Genomic DNA, 18,107 nt, shown 5'->3' with positions numbered 1-18,107 from the left:
GGTGGCGTTGTCGCGACAGGGCGATGTCGGAGCAGCAGTTGCAGGGGCCGTCCCCCCCCCGCACGGGTGGTCGCGCCCGGCGGAGCATCGGGTTACTAGGGCGATGGAGCTGCACCGTGGGGGGCGTGGCCTGAACCGGGCCCGCCCTGCGCCGCAGCCAATGGAAGCGGCGCAGTGCTCTCTGTCATCGGCGTGGGGCGGGAGTGGCGGGCGGAGCTGCCAATCAGCAGCGAGAGGGGCGGGGCTGGGCGGGACGGGGCGGGGCGGGCCCCCCACGAGGGCGCGGCGGCGGAGCGGCGGGAGCGGCGGCGGCGGCAGGTGCGGGGGGAGCGGGACGGAACCGGATCGGGATCGGGATGACTGGGATTGGGATTGGGATAGGGGCGGGGATCGGGTTTCGCTGCGGCGAGGTCGTGTCCGCGCACGATCGTCCCCGCCCGCAACATCTGGCCGGTAGCCCGGGAGCGATGCGCGGGGCGGTCGGGGCCCCTTCCCGCGGGGGCCCGCTGCCATCCAGGGCTGTGTATCCTCCGGGGGAAGGAGTAGGGTGCTCCGGGGGACCTAGGGCCCGCAGCAGGACGTCATCGCCGGTGCTTCCCCACGCACCGTCCCCTGGGTGTCACCAGCCTCTGCATGGCGGGGACAAACCCTCGCCCCTGCTACGGAAGGCGGTGGCTCCGTTAACCGTGATGGCTGGGGAGGAGGGTTCCAGCGCAGGACCCTCGGGTCTGCCCCAGCCCTGCCGCCCCCCGGGGTGCCCCGGCTCACCGGCCCCTCGCCAGCCTCGGCCCTGCCGGGCTGGTGGCAGTGCAGTGGGGTCTCCCGTGGGTATACATCGCATATATGTGCAATGTACATCCAGCCTGAGCTGCATATTGCACATGCACACAATGTACACCCAGGATACGTTGGATGTATGCACACACATTGCATATACGCATGATATATACACAATCTATACCCGTGTATATAACCCATATATTGCATATATGCAGTGCTTGTCCATCTCTTTTTTGTATTATTTATCATTATTATTATTTCTGTGGGGAAGAAAGCAGGGAGAGCCATGGCCTCCCCACTCATGGTGTGTGGGGCTGTGGGTCAGACACGGCAGAGCGGGAGCAGAAGCCTCAGAGTGCATTTTTCACCATCTTCTGGGAGAGCCGTGGCCATGCCAGGGGTGCTGCTCTTACAGGACAGGGTCTGTGTCCTTCCCCACCTGGCACTGCCTGGGTCCTGCTAGGGTCACCTGTCCCATGGTGCCCAGCAGGTCCCTGGCAGTGCCAGCGTGGTTCGCTGGTTGTTGGTCCCCTCCATCAAAACTGAGCAGGAGTCACTGGATGGAGAGGGACTGGATTTTCCTAATTTATAGATGAAAAAACTGCTGATCTGTTCTTCTGAAGCCCTGACCCCCCTTTTGCTGGCATGACCTCTGGTTTTCAAGTTGACCCCAGCCACTGGCCGCATCACTCCAGAGCTGTGGTGCCACGCTGCTACCAGGGACCAATGTACTCCAGTTACTGGGGTGTCCCCAAACTGTGTGCTCCAGGGTGGGATTTTAGCCCAAGGTAGCAAAAAAGCAGAAGCAGCTGAGATGGAATGATTGGCACGTGGAGGAGGAGGACGGGTGGCCCGGCTGGGTGACCCCGGTGCCAGGAGGCAGCCCTGAAGCATTGCCTGCAGCCGACCTTGGTTCATTAGTTAGGGAAAACACTCCTTGTGAGAGATCCTGATGGGAACCCGAGCTCTGAGCTTCCCGCGGCCACTGGACCAGCCTCCTGTCGCCAGGGGTGGCCAATGCCAGGGGCAGCCACTCGCTCGCCCACGCGCGCTGCTGGTGCCGGGCCACGGCGCCGACACGGTTAAGGCACCGGTGGGATCTGGAGCCGGACTGCGCGCCACGGCTGCACGCCACGGCTGAGCCAAACTTGCCGAGTCAGGATGTGAGAGCGGCAGCGACGGCTCTGCAGCATCTCTGGGTGCTGCCGCATCCCGGGGTACCGGGGTCTTGGCCTCCCGCCTCCGCCAGGCGCCTTTTCCCAGAGACGGAGTGGGGATGGGGTAGGAACCGGCACCTGCTGTGTTTCCTCCGGCACCGGCGCCGCTGCCCGAAGCCCGCAGAGCCTCCGCTCTGCTGCCAGCTGGGGGATTATTTCAATTTTTTTTTATTATTTTTTTTTTTTTTCTACCTCCTAACCACACGTCTCCGCTGGCGCCGGAGCCAGGTGGGTGCGGTGCTGGGGTGGCGGGTGCCACTGGCGGGTCTGTGGTGCCGTGGTGCGGGAAGAGGGGCACAGTGGGGGACCCGCGGCTGCTCGGCGTGATGGACCCCGTTGGGTGCTGCTGTAGGTGACAGCACAGCGGGAATAACCCGTCTGGCGTGTGGGTCTGGGCTGTGTCATCGGCTCCGGCACGCACAGCACCATCACGGGCCACCTCACGTGTCGCAGCTAAATCCCTGTCGCCTGCCTTGTTCGTTATCCTAATGAGCAGCTTGTAAACACGCCCGAGCCCCCCAGCCGGCTTGGGGGGACTGCAATGGCGGTGTGGGGGGAAGGAGCTCTGCAGCAGAGGCTTCCCCGGGCCCGGGAAGGGGCTGGGCTGCAGCTCTGCAGATCCCTGCGGCACCGGGGCGGGAGGTGCGGGCACCCGGCGGGGCCAGGGATGGAGAGGTGACAGCAGGACGTGCCCGGGCAGCGTGAGTCCTTGTGCCAAAGTCACCTTTCCCGGGGTGCGGCGGGGGGGCATTTGCTGAGGGTGCCATTTGCAAACCTGGTAAAGATGCAGAGATGAGTGCCCTGTGTGGGGGGCTGCTCGGGACTGACTCCCCTCCATCTCCTGCCTCATCAGCTGGGGGTGACACTGGGGTGCTCAGCGTGGGGTCTCGCCGCTCCCCCAGCCCCTCTGCCTCACCTGCTGGGGCTCAGGCTCCTCGGTGGGTCTGGAGCCTTCACCTCTGTGGTCTCACAATTTCTGTAGGCAGTTTCACCTCCTCTCGCTCCAACTGCAGCGTGTTCAGAGGCTGCAATCCACAGAGCATCCCCCCTTAGGCTGTCCAGAAGAGCTTCAGCTCCCAGGGGCTTCCCAGACATGAATCCTCCTGGCATCCCAGTGCCCATCACGCTGGCTGGGATGGAACTGGAGACAGAGCCAGGTGCCCTCGCACCCCTGTCCCAGACACATCCTGCAGAAGAAAACTCTTTCCCTCCGTTCCCATGCATTGCCCCACAGAAGGAGGGGTCTTGTTTGCAGTGCCTTTGGCTCAGCAGGCCCAGGATGGTCCAGTTCCTTGGGGCACAGAGCCATGTGCCATTGGTCCAGCAGTGATTCCTGGCAAAGTTCCTCCGTTGCCACCAGAGACTTGGCAGCCACCATGCTTGGTGCCTGTGGGAGCACCATGAGGCAGCAGATGAGGGGCAGTGGGTCCTGCTGAGAACTGTGGAGAGCTGAGCTCATCCCACCACCATCCCCAGCAGCCTCCAGCAGAGCCTATCCCAAGCCCTGAGATAAGTTTGTGTCCGAGTTCATGGCAGGGCACCAAGGGAGCTGTGGCTGCCCCCACTGCAGCAGGGGAGCTCTGGTTGTCCCCCTGCCGGCGCCCCCCAGCTCATTCCAGCTTCATTACACTGCCACTAATTAAGTGATGTGGAGCTGGCATGAAGCAGCTTGCAAAAGCACGCCAGAGGGTGCCTGTACCAGGGGGCTGCTGTCGCTGTGTCTGTTGCTGGCAACTGCTGGGTGAGGGACACAGGGGACAACAGGGGTGACATGAGCAGCCCTGGGACAAGCCAGGGGGTCGTGATGGCTCTGGGGGATCAGGGGGGGGCAGCTCCCTCCTGCCCTCTCAAAAATAAAGCTGGCTTTATCCAGTCTGGTCCCCAGCTGCATCCAGAGAGAAGGAGAGAGATGGGGCTCAGCAGTGGGGCCAGGAGCTGCGGGGGGCTGGGGGATGCGAGGGGCAGGCAGGCAGCTCTGCAGGGACTGGCTCAGCTGCCAGAGCCTCTGCAGTTGGGCTGCTGGGTCTGCAGGAGCTGTACTGGGATTCAGGCACAGCAGGCTGGTGTGCTGGAGGGATGCAGGCTGCAGGAGAGTTGCAGGAGGGATGCAGGCTGCTGGCACACTGTGCCAAGATGCAGGCAGGATGCATGCCAGGACATGAGCACACTGTGCAAGGCCATGCTCCCACTGTGCCCAGGGCAGTTGGGAAGGAGCCTGGAGATCTCTCAGTCCTTGTCTGGGAAAGAAAGCAGCTGGTGACCTGAAGCACAAAGATGACATTTCACAGGCCTAAAGAAAGATGGATTAAATTTGCAAATTTGCCCCAGTTTTGTAGGGAAGCGCTGTGGTTTTCTGTGCTGCTGGAAACTGCTGACAGTGTTGGGGGATGGAGTGGGACTGGGACCACAGCTCTTAGAGAAGTGCTGCTGGGTGAACTCTGGCATGGGGATGGGGGCAGGCAGGGTGGGGGGTGCTTGGCAGAGGTCCCCCTTTCCCTTGGAGCTCCTGCTCCACCACTTACACTGTCACATGCAGGCCACAGGAAAAGCCGAGTGTTTTTCCTTTCCTTAGCTTCTCCCTTGCCTCTGGGGGCTGCTTTAGCCTTAAATGCCAACAAAATGTTTAATTTTCCAGGCCCACATTTCTACACCATTTCCTGATATGTCATAGGACCCCAGCAGCACAGCCTGTGCCTTGCTGCCCCAGCTGGGTTGCCCCGTGGCATCCGCCACTCACCTCCTGTGGGCAACCAGGTGGGCAACAAGGAGGGCAGTGAGGTGGGCAGTGAGCAGCTCCTCTTTGTTTTCCCTGTGTGCCCCAGAACTGTGGGGAGAGCAACCAATTTGGGGAGTCATCGGCGCAGGGCAGGGGTGGGATGGGTTTGGGATCAGTGGTGGGTCAGGGGCTGGGGTCTGGGGCTGGCAGGACTGCCATGCCCTGCCTGCTGCTGCCCACGTTGCTGCCTGCACCACCGCCCGTGCCAGGCACCCATCAGGCTCACAGGCTTCTGCAACAGGAAACACCATCATGTGCACGCCCCAAAAACCCCCGTTTCTTCCTCTTTCTCTCTTCCCCTGCGGCAGGGGTGACGCGGCAAGCGGCTCCAGGGAGCCCAGCCTGGCTCCATGTATCCCGAATCCACCACTGACTCCCCAGCGCGACTCTCGCTGAGGCAGACGGGCTCCCCAGGGATGATTTACAGGTAAGGGCATGGGGCTCCATGGGGTGTCAAACTTGGGGGTGCTGCCCTGGTGAGCTCTGGCACCCCAGAGCTGCCCCAGCATGCTTGGAGCAAGAACTTCCAGGGCTGCAGGAAAGAGGCAGTAGCAGCAGGGCTTTGGGGTGCCGGTTCCTGCTGTGGGACAAGAGGGTCCCTCTTGGCAGCATGCCAGCTCTGGTGACAGTGATGGTGCCCCCGCCACGTGGCACGGACACCACTGACCCCCCTGCAGCCACCCCCTCTGCTGCTTGGTCCCGCTGCTCCATTCTAACGGGGTTTGTGGCATCTTTCTTCTCTCTCCCCTTTGCTGTCGGAAGTGCGAGGTACGGGAGCCCCAAGCGCCAGCTCCAGTTCTACAGGTAACCAGCCCTTCCCCCCCCCGACCCACAGCCCCTGACCCACACCCACAGCACTGCACCGGCACCGTGTCTTCCCCAGCTGGGGGTTTGGCAGTACCACGTGGGGACCCCGTGTGCAGCTTGGGAGATGGGGGCATCCTCGCCAGGCTCCCCGGAGCATGGCTGGGTGGATATTGGGGTTCGGCTCAGGGGGAGCATCCCCCCACTGATGCTCTGCTGGGAAGCGCCCGCTGGCTTTTCCCAGGGGCATCTCCAGGAACCCAGCCAGCTGTTCTGCTGCTCCTTCCATTAGGAGAAGTGTCATTAAGTGGTTTCAAGGCACTGCTTCCCCCCCGCAGCCTTTTACCAGCTGGAGGGAAGGCAGCACTTTCCCTGCACACCACTCCGGGGCTGCAGCACCCTGGCTGCAGTGAGGCAGGGAGCAGGGAGCTACCCCCCGAGGGACCCGTGGTCTCCCAGCACACAGTGGGATCAGAAAAGGGTGGCCAGCACCAGGCACCATTTGTGCCACTCCCAGTGATGTGTTGGCATCAGTAGTGCCGAGCTGCAAGTGGGTTTTGGCTGCCGAACCACGCACAGAACCACTGGGCACATCTGGAGCAAAAGTCTCTGGATGCTGCCCGGTGACAAGGCTCCTGCCTGGAGGAGCCCATGTTTCAGTCCTGCCACAGCCCACCCACCGTGGGGCCAGCGGGAGGGTTGGCTCCCAGTGGCCCCGGGTGTCCCCAGCTGTCCCCACCACCGATGGCAGGGGACCTGTCGGGGCGAGGGTCGGCTGCGGGTGAGGCGGTGATGCCAGCGGTGATGAAGCACCAGCGCATCCCCAGGCTTTTAGTGGAGCGTTCATGAATAATTTAGCTCCCCTTCGTGAGGAAGAAAATCCCCTAATTGGGCTAATGGAGCGCGGTGAGAACGCTGGGCTTGGGGGGCCAGTGTGGCCGCCAAGTGCTTTGGCCGCCAAGCGCCGACACTCCCCTAATGCAAAACGTCCCAGCAGCCACAGGGCTCTTATAGCTGCTGGGGCACCCGCCTGGGCAGAGCATCGTGGGGTGAGCAGCTTCCCCGGCGTGGGTGAGTCAGGGCTGGCAGCACCGGGGTGGGCAGCAGGGATGTGTCGCTGGGGGGTTGGGGTCTTTCTGCTTTTCCTTGGGTTGTTGGATGCCGACGTGTTCCCAGCTTAGCAGGCGAGCAGCTTGCTTCCCCAGCAGCTGCCAGCTGTCACCTACTTGTTGTGACCCTAACAGTCCCGTTATCCCCTCCCCATCCCTGCTCCATCCCCACGGAATGACCTCTCCTGCTTGGTGCCACGCTGCTTAGCCCTTGGGATTTCTGCTAATGAGTGGCCCCTGGATGAGCCCACTATTCCATGCTCTCCCCGCTGCCCTATAACGTTGCTCAGCTAAAACCCATGGAGGTGTGGGAAGGGTGGTCTGCAGATTCCCACCCTGTCCCTGAGAGCAACCCAGAGCAGACCCCGGCTCCACAGCTACAGCCCTTCCATTGCCACACAGCAAAGCTGCAGAGCAGCAGTACAGCTGGCTCTGACTTTTCCTGGTTATTATCAGGAACAAGGGGGTCCCACCAGGAATGAGGGGATCCTCAGGACTGGGTGCTGTGTGCATGCCCAGCTCTGCCCTACCTAAAACCTCCAGCTGCAGAGAGGGGCTGCTGCTGCTGGTGTCAGCTCCAACTCTGGCTTGGAGATGCAACAGGCAGAGGGGGTCGGTGGCCAGGGTTCTTTTTGGTTCTGCTGCAGGAGAGGGGTCTCCTCTCCACCTCTCCCCACATTCCCCAGCCCTTGATGTGGGGCAGAAGGAGCACGGGAGGGTCTCTGGCAGCTATGGGCATCACAGGAGACCCCGGGGCTTGGTAGCCCCTTGCCAGTGGCTGCTCAGTAGCGTCTAGGTTTTCTTCTTGTTCCTTGAGGTCACACCTCAATGGAAAGTGCACTTCTAGTTCTTTAGCTTTTAGCTCTTGCTGCCATAAATTTGAGCTTTGCAGGGAAAGGAAAAAAACCACTGGTGGGAGCCCGGCTGGAGCCTGATGCTGCCGCGTCTCCGGCACGGAGCACTCCCAGAGGGTACTGTGACACCGGCGCCGTGGTTTTGGCCCCTGTCCCCACTCCTTCCTTCAGACACAGAGTACAAAGGGACACTGCAGAGAGCAGCAGGGAAATCGATGCCGGTGCCACTGCCAGCACAGTCCCAACTGGAGCAGCAGCAGGCACTGCTGGCTGTGAGGAGCTCGCTTTGCCACAGGCTGTTTTGGGCAGTCTGCGCCAGCTGGGTGGGCACTGCCGTGGGGAAGGTGTTGTCTGGTGGCACAGCCTGGCACAAGCATGGTGACCACTGGCACTCACAGCCTCTCCACAGGCACCTACCCTGCCCACAGAGTCCCTCGGAACCACTGCTCCGCTCCTGACTTATCCCACCGCCACCAAACCTTCACCAGCATCTGCCACAGCCCTGCTGCCCATTGCTGCCAGCCGTGGGCATTGCTGCGTCCCTGCCAGGTGCTGCCCTCGCTGCTCCCTTTGCTTTTTGGTTCTTGCCACCGCTTTGCTCCGCTGAACCGACCGGCTTTGCCATGGTCCCCGCTCTCCCCTCCCAGCACCAGACCCGTCGCTGATCCTGGCCAGGGTGGGTGCCACCACGCCAGCACCGCAGGCAGGCTCTGCCCCGAGGGCTGGTGGTGCTCAAGCACCGCAGTGAGGCCCTTTCCCAGCTCTCTCCTAGCACCGCTGAGTGGTGGGCAGCAGGATGCTCTCCATGACCTACAGCGAGAGCCTGCGCAGCGTGGCCAGCAGGCACCCCCCAGAGTGGGGGCTGCACCCGGTGCCCCGCACGGCCGAGGGGCCGGAGCTGCGGCGGCTGCGGGACGTGCGGGCGGCAGCACGGGCCAAGAAGCTGGAGGAGTTCCTGCGGATGCACGGGCTCTCCCTGGCTGACAGCACCGCCTGTACCACTGGCATGAAGTACAGGTAAGGCAGCGCCAGCACCTGCCAGGGCAGCCAAGTGTGGGGACAGAGCAGGGGATGATTCTTGGCACTGGTTTTACACCTTGTCGGGAAAAGCCTGGCAGGATTCCGGTGGTTTCCTGCTGCGGCACCGTGGTTGGGAGGAGCCGGCGCCCTTGGTGGTAGCTTGCTGTTACCTCTTGCTTGCTCAATGGTCTTTGAGCTGCTCACTTGATTTTCCTTTTTGCTGCTGGGACGTTTGCAGGTGCAAACCCACCAGCACTGTCAGAGGGCAGGTACTGGAGCCCTCAGCACCAAGCTGCTTCACCCCCAACAACCATTTGTGGCTGGGCTGATGCGCCGTGAATGTTGCGTGAGGGTCCTGGGCACAGCATGTGGCATCTGAGTGTTTCAGGCAATTTATGTCCTTGTTACCTGCTGGTGCTGGGGAGGACGTGCCAGGCAGCCAGAGAGTCGGCCACTAAGGGCACTTCCCTGCGTGTCCCTTCCTGCTCTCCCCTAGTATTGCCCAGTAATGCACCTGGGGCTGGAGGCACAGGACTTGGGTGCCCCTGGCTCCAGTGAAGCCCCCAGGGGGTGGGTGGCTCTGCTGGCTCCTGCCATGCCATGCTGCACCACGGGTCAGGTTCCCCTCGGCTCACAATGCCGGAGGTAACATTTACATGGCAGCAAGAACCCATCTAATATTCATGAGTATTATTAATTGATGGGGAGAGGCTGGCACAGCCCCCAGCAGTGCTCCATCGGGCAGCTGCCTGCTGCCCCCCAAATCTCTGGCCTTGCTCTTCCTCTGGGGAGCTGCCAGGTCCCCCCCAACCCCAGTACTGAAGCTGGTACTGGAGCTGGTGCTGGTGGGATTACCCGGCTAAGGAGCTTTGCGGCGGGGGGAAGCAGAGGAGATTACATGATTTCTCATTAGGCTGGAGCTGAATATCCATAGTTTCCCCCCCAAAAAGCAAGCCCCAGCTCCCCTCTGTGCTCCTTCCAGGGAAGGCTCTCAGGTCCCTTTGCTTTGGTGGAAGGTGCCGGGCTGCGTTCTGCAAAATCTGGGGGACACAAGGGGATACCAAGGGGAGGGGGGGGGCAACCAGAACAACCTCGTCAAACCGCCGTTGGCATCGCCGCCACCCACGCTCCTTCCTCCCCAAACCCCATTTGGCAAAGTGCCAGGAGATTTGCACTCGCCTTCACGGGGGCTGCTGGACCCCCCCCCTATAAATACGAGGTTGGGTACCAAAGTGTCAGCCACGGGGGGACGCTCGGCGGGGTGCGGGGATGCCCTGGGGGGGCCCGGTCTGTGCCATCCGGCCCCCTGCCCGCACACCGCGTGCTCGGTGCCTGAGCTCATCAAATATTGAGGGCAGGAGGGGTGCCGGAGCGTCGCAGCCCCCCGCCGTCACGTCGCGGGCGCGGGAGGAGCTCCCGCCTCGCCGGGGGCGCCGGCTAAATTTAGGCAGCCGGGGCGGCCGCCCGCCGGAGCAGGATGCAGGTCTCCTTTGTGTGCTCCGAGCACAGCATCAAGAGCCGGAGCGCGGAGGATCGACTGAACCGGCAGAATGCCGGCAGCCCCAGCCTCGGCACCCGCGGCAAGTTCCGGGCAGTGGCCATGGTGGCCCGCAGCCTGGGTCAGCTCTCGGTGCAGAATGCTCCCTCCTCCAGCGAGTCCAGCGTCAAGCAGCCGGGGATGAAATACCGGTAGGAGCTCGGGGCTGGGGTTGGGGGGTCGAGGGGCTGGGGGTCCTGCACTCCCCCAGTTCCCCTCTCGCGTCCTGCTCCGCCAGCTTCTCGGTACTCAAAGTGCTAACTGTGCATTTCCATCCTCACCCTTTGCTCCTGTCCCTACTCTGAATCAGCCTGGTGTGAAGCCAATGGGATGGGGGGGGGAAAGGACCCTAAAATCTGGGGTAGGATTAGCAGGATCCCCAGTGCCTGCCGAGCTGGGGGGTCAAGGGAGTCATGGCAGGGAATAATCCACGGGTTTACAGCATCCTGATGGCACTGCTGGAGATTCTCTGCCCTGCCAAGTGTGCCTGGAGCTGTGAGCCAGGATTTGTCCCCGAGATGTCACAGTGGGTCTGGGAATGAAGGGGTGGCATATGCATTCTCTGTCCCCCAACCAGCACCCGTGGGGTTAACACACTCCACATCCCTGGCACTCGAGCAGGGCAATGGGGGCTTCCCCCCCACACCAACAGGGATGAGGCTGCACCCAGGTGTGGGGCTGGGGGCTCCTCAGGGAGGAGGATGCACCCAAGCATGGGGCTGCCCCCCTCCCCAGTATGGGGGACATGCCATTGTCCAGCCAGGAGCTGCTGCGTGCTGGGATGCAGCCAGCACTGGGTGCACCAGGCCAGCTGCATCTGAAAGCGTCTCCTTTGGGTGTGCTGGCACAGCACTTTGGGGCAGGACAGCCAGGAGCAGCAATGTGCTGCTGGTCCCCCAGGACCCCGTCGTGGCTGGGACGAGGTTGGTGCTGTCCCCACTGTCAACCCCGTGGCCACGGCTTCTCCCACCACCTAAAGCTCCAAAGGTGCCGGGAGCTGCGGCAGCACCCAGGGCAATGAGTGCTGGGTGATGAGGCTGCAGCACACAGGGACAGTGCCCCAGTTCACACCGGGACCCCTGGTGCTGCCCCTGCCCACGGTGCCGTGCCGCGGTGGCGGCAGTGCCTCCCTGTTGCTACGCGACACGGGCGAGCTGCCGTGGCTCACCTACACTTTATTTATTTTAACACTCTTTCCTCAAGCCTTTGTCAATTTTGACAAGGAATGGGCTCGCCATCCCCACACTGAAGGCAGCTGCCAGCCCAGCTCCCTCCCCAAAGCTGTTCTCTGGCTCCCAGTGCCGGACACAATTTTCAGGATGCTCCAGGACCCCAGTGCCCTGTCCCCTGTGCCACACTACAGAGAACGGGCACAGCTCATGCCACACGTGGGACACCCCAGACCTGACCACCAGCACACCACCTCCCCTTTCTCCCGTCCCATCCTGCGGCACTGCCAGAGGAGCCAAACCCTCCAGCCCTGTCACCAGAGACACTTTAACCAGGTCACCACCCGCAGCCACTCAATCACCCCGTGGGCACGGCCATTATTCTGTGTGTGGGAAATGGCACTGGTGCTGGCCATGCCGCAGGCAAACCACGGTGTGCCCGGCTGGGGATGGATTTTTAATCCATCATGGGATTAAAAATTAAACAATGAAATTAAACAAATAATCAGGGGGATTAACCTCACTGCAGGACCATCCCAGGTGGGGATGTGGATGGAGACAAGGGAGAAGAGGTGGGGATGAGATGAGGGATGGGGATGGGATCAAAGATGGGATCAAGGATAAGGATGGGGACTGGCACTGGGGACCACAACTCACTTGCAGACGCGTTGGGGCTCTCTGGTGACTTTCCTAACGAGTCTCTGTCTTCCAGGAACCTCGGAAAGTCCGGGCTGCGTGTGTCCTGCCTGGGCCTGGGTAAGTGCTGGGCTTGCCGTGGCCCCTTGGTGTCTCTTCCATCCCTCACCAGCTCCAGCAATGCTTTGCCAAGGGAAGGAAAGGGTTTTCCTCTGTCCTGGCAGAGGTTTTGAGACGCAGCCTAGGAGTTGTCAAATTATTTTCCCTTTTTCTCCTCTGCTATGATAGGAAGTGACCGGGTTGCGCTGGGAGCGCCGGGCTGCACGTGGCAGTGCCAGCCGTGTGTGCCAGGGCTGTGCCAGGGTGGGTGGTGAGGGGCTGGAGGTGACAGCATTTGGTGCTCACTGCACCTACACCCTCTCTCTTCTGCAGGGACATGGGTTACATTCGGAGGGCAAATCACAGACGAGGTAAGGGTCACGCCTCATCCCTCCCTGGTAAAGCGGGGACAGGATGGGACTGGCACAGCCACGGGTGCTGCTCTGGGTACCCATGGTGTGCCAGAGCTCACCAGTGCCTGCCTGGGTTCTTGGGCACTCACTCCCCCTCACTGACCCTCCCCGTTCTCCCCTCACAGATGGCAGAGCAGCTGATGACTTTAGCTTATGACAACGGCATTAATCTCTTCGACACGGCAGAAGTCTACGCTGCCGGCAAGTAGGTACCCGGCTGTGGTGGTGGCACAAGGGGCTTCACCCTGCATCCCAGCACCAACGAGTCGCCACAGCACCGGGAATCTCCTGGGTTTGCTGGCTGCAAAGTGGCTGCTGGGAAGGGGGCTGCAAGCACTTGCTAATGGGGGGTGCTGGCTCGTGTGGTCCTGTCCTGCCTGTGCCTGCCTGCACCACGTCAGGCACGGCCGTGCATCCTCCCCATCACGGTGAGCTGCGGCTGCTCAGGATGTGGTGGCCCGGGGGCATCTCAGCGTGTACACATGTCCACTTAAAAACAGCCAGCTGGCGTGCTGGGGAGCAGCTCGGCTCTGTGCCAGAGGAGAGCGGCATCCCTGCGTTCACCTCCTGGTCTGCCATGGTAGCTGATGTCCTCTTCCCTCGTAGGGCCGAGGTGGTGCTGGGGAACATCATCAAGAAGAAGGGGTGGAGGTAAGCCAGGCTTTGTCCCTGTGTGGCAAAGCCATCACTGATGTGCATCCTGTGGTGGGGCTGGGAGCAGGCAGGGACGTGGGGCTTTGCAGTGCTACCACTGGTGACTCTCTCTTTCTCCCTGCAGACGGTCCAGCCTGGTCATCACCACCAAAATCTTCTGGGGAGGAAAGTAGGTAACGCTCACCCCGTGGCAGAGCACCGAAGTGTGCCAGGCTCTCACCCACCTTTATTTTTCCAGGGCTGAGACAGAGAGGGGCCTGTCCCGAAAGCACATCATCGAAGGTAGGGATGCCAGGAGGGATGGGGGGATGCTGGCTGGGATGTGCCCATCCCAGCACATCTGATGGTACCTTGGTTGTGGCAGGTCTGAAGGCATCGCTGGAACGGCTGCAGCTGGAGTACGTGGATGTGGTGTTTGCCAACAGGCCCGACCCCAACACACCGATGGAAGGTGGGTGCCACGTGGTGCCGTGCTCCTCACCAGTGCCTGCCATCGCCATCGTGGTTGGTTTGCTCCAGGCTTTGATTTCAAGGACCTTTTTCCCTTTTCCCTTCCCAAGCAGAAATGGCCCCTCTGTTGCCATGGTCAGCCCACGCCATGGTTGAGCCTCCTCTGACCCCAGCCTGGTGCCAGGACCAGCCGTGGCAGGGGGCATTGGTGGGTGGTGGTGGGTCGCTGCCCTGTCCTGGCAAGCCGACTTCGCTCTCTCTCAATCTTTCTTTTATCACCAGGGGACCCATTTAGTTCCTCCAAGTCCCGGACTTTCATCGTGGAAGGTACTCCCTGCCGCACGGCCCGCCGGCACTGCCGGCTCCTGGCAGCCCTTCCTGGGGCAGAACCTCCCCACCCCTCCAAGATGCCCACCCCTGTCCCCCCGTCCCCAGCAAACCCCGCACAGGCAGCAGCATCACCACGAACACCCCCCAGCCGCCTGATGGAAGGGCAGAAAAGCCAAGAGGCTTCCCAGGGTCCTGCCGTGGGCACCCTTGGCAGCCGCGGCAGGGTCCCTGCTCACCAGGGCAGCGGGCAGCGTGCCAGACAGATGCTCTGGCACTGGCCAGGCAAGCCCTGTGCCCATCATTCCCCCGCCTGTGGCTGCAGGAGCGCGGCTTGGCTTGGCCCTGGCTCGCATGGCTCAGGGGCTCCCCCAGACCCCTTCGCAGGGGGGGCCGGGGCTCCCTCCCTCCTTCCCTCCCTCTCCTGGGTCTCGGCGATGCTTCGGGTGTCTCTCCCCGCAGTGATGCCGAGCGTGGCGCCGGCACCCCACGGGGCCTGGGGCCTGTGCCAGGAGCCAAGCAGCTGCTCTCCATGCAGGGAGAGCCCTGGCATCGCCGGTGGCATGTCAGGGGCGGCTGCGGTCCCCAACGCACATCCCGAGTGGCTGCTCCCTTGGTCCCCATCCTGCTCCTTCTCCAAAAGCATCCTCCAGACAAAACCTGCCTCGGCACCGGGGAGGGGGATGCTCGGCAGCCGTCGGCACGGCGCGAGCCCCCTCCTGCCAACACAGCCCCCCAGTAACCCCGCTGCCTTTCTCCCCTTCCCCCGGCAGAGACGGTGCGAGCCATGACCCACGTGATCAACCAGGGGATGGCCATGTACTGGGGAACCTCACGCTGGAGCTCCATGGAGATCATGGTAGGGACCTGGGGGACTGGGGACAGCTGTGGTGGAGCAGCCCCGGTGACACTGGTGACGCTGATGTGATCAGACAGCGGCTGGCGGGAGCTGAGCACTTGCAGATGTGCTTCAGCATTAATTATTTTCTGGGGCAGCTCTCGGGTCTCAGGGGGGTTTTGGGGAGGCTCAGAGGGTGTGGCACAGCACTGAGGGTCCTGGCTCCCTGGCAGGAAGCATACTCGGTGGCCCGGCAGTTCAACCTGATCCCACCGATCTGCGAGCAAGCCGAGTACCACATGTTCCAGAGGGAGAAGGTTGAGGTGCAGCTCCCCGAGCTCTTCCACAAGATAGGTACAGTGGCAGGGGTCCCACCCCAGCCCCCCTCCTTGCTCTCCTTGCACTGCCATGGCCAGGCACACCTCCCCCGAGCCAGCCAGCCCCACGCCATGGTGCTGGGGGAGCTGAGGACAACAGTGTCACCTCCTGCTCTGCTCTATAGGTGTCGGAGCCATGACCTGGTCCCCCCTGGCTTGTGGCATCGTCTCGGGGAAATATGATGGGGGGATCCCCCCTTACTCCCGCGCCTCGCTGAAGGTGAGCCCAGTCAAGGGGTCATGAGAGGATGGGGGAGTGGAGCCAGGGGGATCACAATGGGACAGGGGGAGAGCAGGAGGTCCAGGAGCCATGACCTGGGGGGGCAGTTTGGGTCTGCCCTGCCTGTGCTCAGCCCCAGTACACCCTGGCTCCTCACGCCCAACAACCCCTCCTGCCCCCAGGGATACCAGTGGCTAAAGGACAAGATCCTGAGCGAGGAGGGCCGGCGGCAGCAGGCCAAGCTGAAGGAGCTGCAGGCCATCGCCGAGCGCCTGGGCTGCACCCTGCCCCAGCTCGCCATTGGTAAGGGGAAAGGGGACAGTGGGGGGGGACACCGGGGCTGGCCAGTCACACTCAGCTCCTCTCTCCTTCCTACCCAGCCTGGTGCCTGCGCAACGAGGGCGTCAGCTCCGTCTTGCTGGGCGCCTCCAACGCCGATCAGCTGATGGAGAATATTGGAGCAATACAGGTCAGTGCCCCCTCCAAGCAAACAGTGCTGCGCTGGGGGGGCTTCACTGCAGGGAAGCGAGCAGACCCAGCCAGGGGGGGGCCTGAACAGGGCAGCAAATGCCTGCATGTGCTTTGCTGCTGCAGTACTGCCATGCTCGTCCCTGCAACGCAACGCTCACTTCTGCAACGCGCTGTGCAGGGAAAGGAGGTTGCAAATGTGGCTCAGAGCAAAACCCAGGATTTGGCTTGATGGCAGCTGAGCAGCAGAGCTCCGGCTGTGCCGGGCTGAGGCAGGTGATGCCCCAGTCAGGTTTTCCCTAACTGGGTCGCTCAGCAGCAAGCTGGGGCTTGCAGCACCGAGGCATCGAGCAGAGGCGGTGAGCACGGCCCAGCCATGTGCCACCACCGGCTGCATCCCCCGCCTGCCCCAGCAGCATGACCCCAACGGCATCCCCCGTCCCCCGCAGGTCCTTCCGAAGCTGTCGTCTTCCATCGTCCACGAGATCGATAGCATCCTGGGCAACAAACCCTACAGCAAGAAGGACTACAGATCCTAAGAGCGCGCCGGAGCGCGCAGCCCTCGCCGCCCGTTCGCTTGCTTACGCTTTGTTGGAGCAAAGTGGAGAGTGTGGTTTGCGCCGCGAGCGCCGCGAGCCAGCGCTGCCCCGTCCATCGCACGGCTGCCGCCAGGGTGGCTCTCGGTGCCGGGATGGCCCCCGAGACCCCCGGCCAACCGGCCCCCAGCCGGAGCCACCGTGGGCAGGCAGAGCACGGGGGCCGTTGCATGCATCGCTCCCACTGCCCGCGTTGCTGGTGGGCGCGGGGCGGGGTGCGGGTGGGTGCTGTACGCCCACCAGGCCGACAACACGAAGCTGTTCCCCAGCCTGCGCCCGGCCCCTCGCCTCTGCCCTGCCTTGCGCCCACACCGGCACCATCGTACCAGCACCTGGGGCTGCAGTCCCGGGGAGCACCTGCTCCCCGGGTAGGAGGGGGTGGGATAGGGTGGTGATGGAGGGGGTAACCCTGTGGGTGGGGGCAGCCCCCCGTGGCTGAAGCTGCCACCCAGGGAGCTCAGGGCACCCCCAGTGCAAGGCTGGGCTCTGCAGGGGGCTGGGTGAGGAGCGTGCGTGTGTGTGCAAGCACCTGTGCAGCAGACACACGCATGGACACCCCTACATGTACCTACCCCTGTGCACAGCTACAAGCAGTGAGTAGCTACAACAGGGCACCCACAGCCCCTGCAGCCGTGCACATACACGGCTGCCCTTGCACGTGCACGCGTGTGCAGTTGCAGGTGTCTGCACACACTCACCTACAGCTGCACGCGGAGCTGTGGCTCTACCTCTGCCCCTACACAGACACCAACACAGATTTGTATCTCTAGATCTATGCATAGAGCTGTACATGCAGACCTGGCAACATCACATATGGGGTATCTGTGCCAACACACAAATGCAGACATGCTTGTGTACGTGCATCAGTACCTATAGAGCTACGTGGACAGATCCGTGGATGTGCACACACCCGTGGCAAGGCGTTGCTATAGGTACAGATGCAGATGTCTATATGCACAACTAGATATGTACATAAATGTGTGTATATATACAGATATGTGTGCAGATATATCTGTATCAATATATATATATCTGTATACAACTACAGACTCATCTCTATGCCTATATATATATAAACGTATGCCTATATATACAGACATTTACATATCTGTCATTTCATTTAGCTGTAGATATCTCTGTATCCCTCTGTGTAGTGTGTGCAAACACACACATCTGCCAGTGCCTACCTATAGCCATATATATATATATACACACATCCCCATATAAATACAAAAATTACAAATTTATGTAAATTTATGTACAAAAACTGGAGCTCTACCCATCGACATATATATGGGTGTGGGTGTTCAGCTGTACCTACATTCCTACCACAAGTGTCTGTGTGTGTATAAGCATGGGGAGGGTTTGTCTACACACACACACACACATAATATATATGTATATATATATATATACACTGACATCTATAGAACCACACAGATGTTTGTATGCATATATGAACATATATATACTTATATATATATGTATAAAGTTACAAATATATGTCTTGATGCATACACATATGTATACTGTGTATGTGTAGCTATACCCATACACCTTTACCTGTATCTATTTATGCCTACACTTAAGTATAAATATATAAAAATTATGACTACACGTGTCAGTGTATATATACACAGATTTATATACCTACATATCCATATAGATACAGCTATGTAGATATGTATCTGTTATGTGTGTATATATACACATCTATACATTACAAATTTATACTTTTGTGCATATATACAGATACACATCTG

General features: G+C 61.0%; 1 protein-coding gene across 6 annotated transcripts; it reads left to right on the top strand.

Moving 5' to 3' along the window:
• The first annotated feature begins 257 nt into the window (after positions 1 to 257).
• On the top strand, positions 258 to 16,624 carry KCNAB2 (potassium voltage-gated channel subfamily A regulatory beta subunit 2). 6 transcript variants are annotated; one of them, XM_071766970.1, is made up of 16 exons: positions 258 to 318; positions 5,082 to 5,200; positions 5,536 to 5,577; positions 11,979 to 12,022; positions 12,335 to 12,372; positions 12,540 to 12,619; positions 13,021 to 13,065; positions 13,193 to 13,237; positions 13,307 to 13,350; positions 13,433 to 13,519; positions 14,619 to 14,704; positions 14,917 to 15,037; positions 15,186 to 15,280; positions 15,463 to 15,583; positions 15,661 to 15,749; positions 16,198 to 16,624. In XM_071766970.1, the coding sequence occupies exons 2-16, from the start codon at positions 5,124 to 5,126 to the stop codon at positions 16,285 to 16,287; spliced, it is 1,104 nt and encodes a 367-aa protein (XP_071623071.1). In that variant the 5' UTR covers positions 258 to 318; positions 5,082 to 5,123; the 3' UTR covers positions 16,288 to 16,624. The 6 variants fall into 6 exon arrangements, with proteins under 6 accessions (XP_071623071.1, XP_071623074.1, XP_071623072.1 ...); XM_071766971.1 differs by lacking the exon at positions 258 to 318 and adding an exon at positions 1,877 to 2,225; XM_071766972.1 differs by lacking the exon at positions 258 to 318 and adding an exon at positions 4,672 to 4,751.
• The last annotated feature ends 1,483 nt before the right edge of the window (positions 16,625 to 18,107 follow it).

Source organism: Heliangelus exortis, chromosome 23, assembly GCF_036169615.1.
Source record: "Heliangelus exortis chromosome 23, bHelExo1.hap1, whole genome shotgun sequence".
NCBI classification, from domain to species: domain Eukaryota; kingdom Metazoa; phylum Chordata; class Aves; order Apodiformes; family Trochilidae; genus Heliangelus; species Heliangelus exortis.
This window is presented reverse-complemented; position numbering and strand designations above follow the sequence as displayed.

Excerpts from the sequence above, each read along its gene's own strand:
- KCNAB2 (XM_071766974.1), top strand. The coding sequence starts at position 8,337 with ATGCTCTCCATGACCTACAGCGAGAGCCTGCGCAGCGTGGCCAGCAGG. Across the intron at positions 13,520-14,618 it reads CCCCAACACACCGATGGAAG|AGACGGTGCGAGCCATGACC; the intron begins GTGGGTGCCACG and ends TTCCCCCGGCAG. Across the intron at positions 15,750-16,197 it reads AGAATATTGGAGCAATACAG|GTCCTTCCGAAGCTGTCGTC; the intron begins GTCAGTGCCCCC and ends CGTCCCCCGCAG.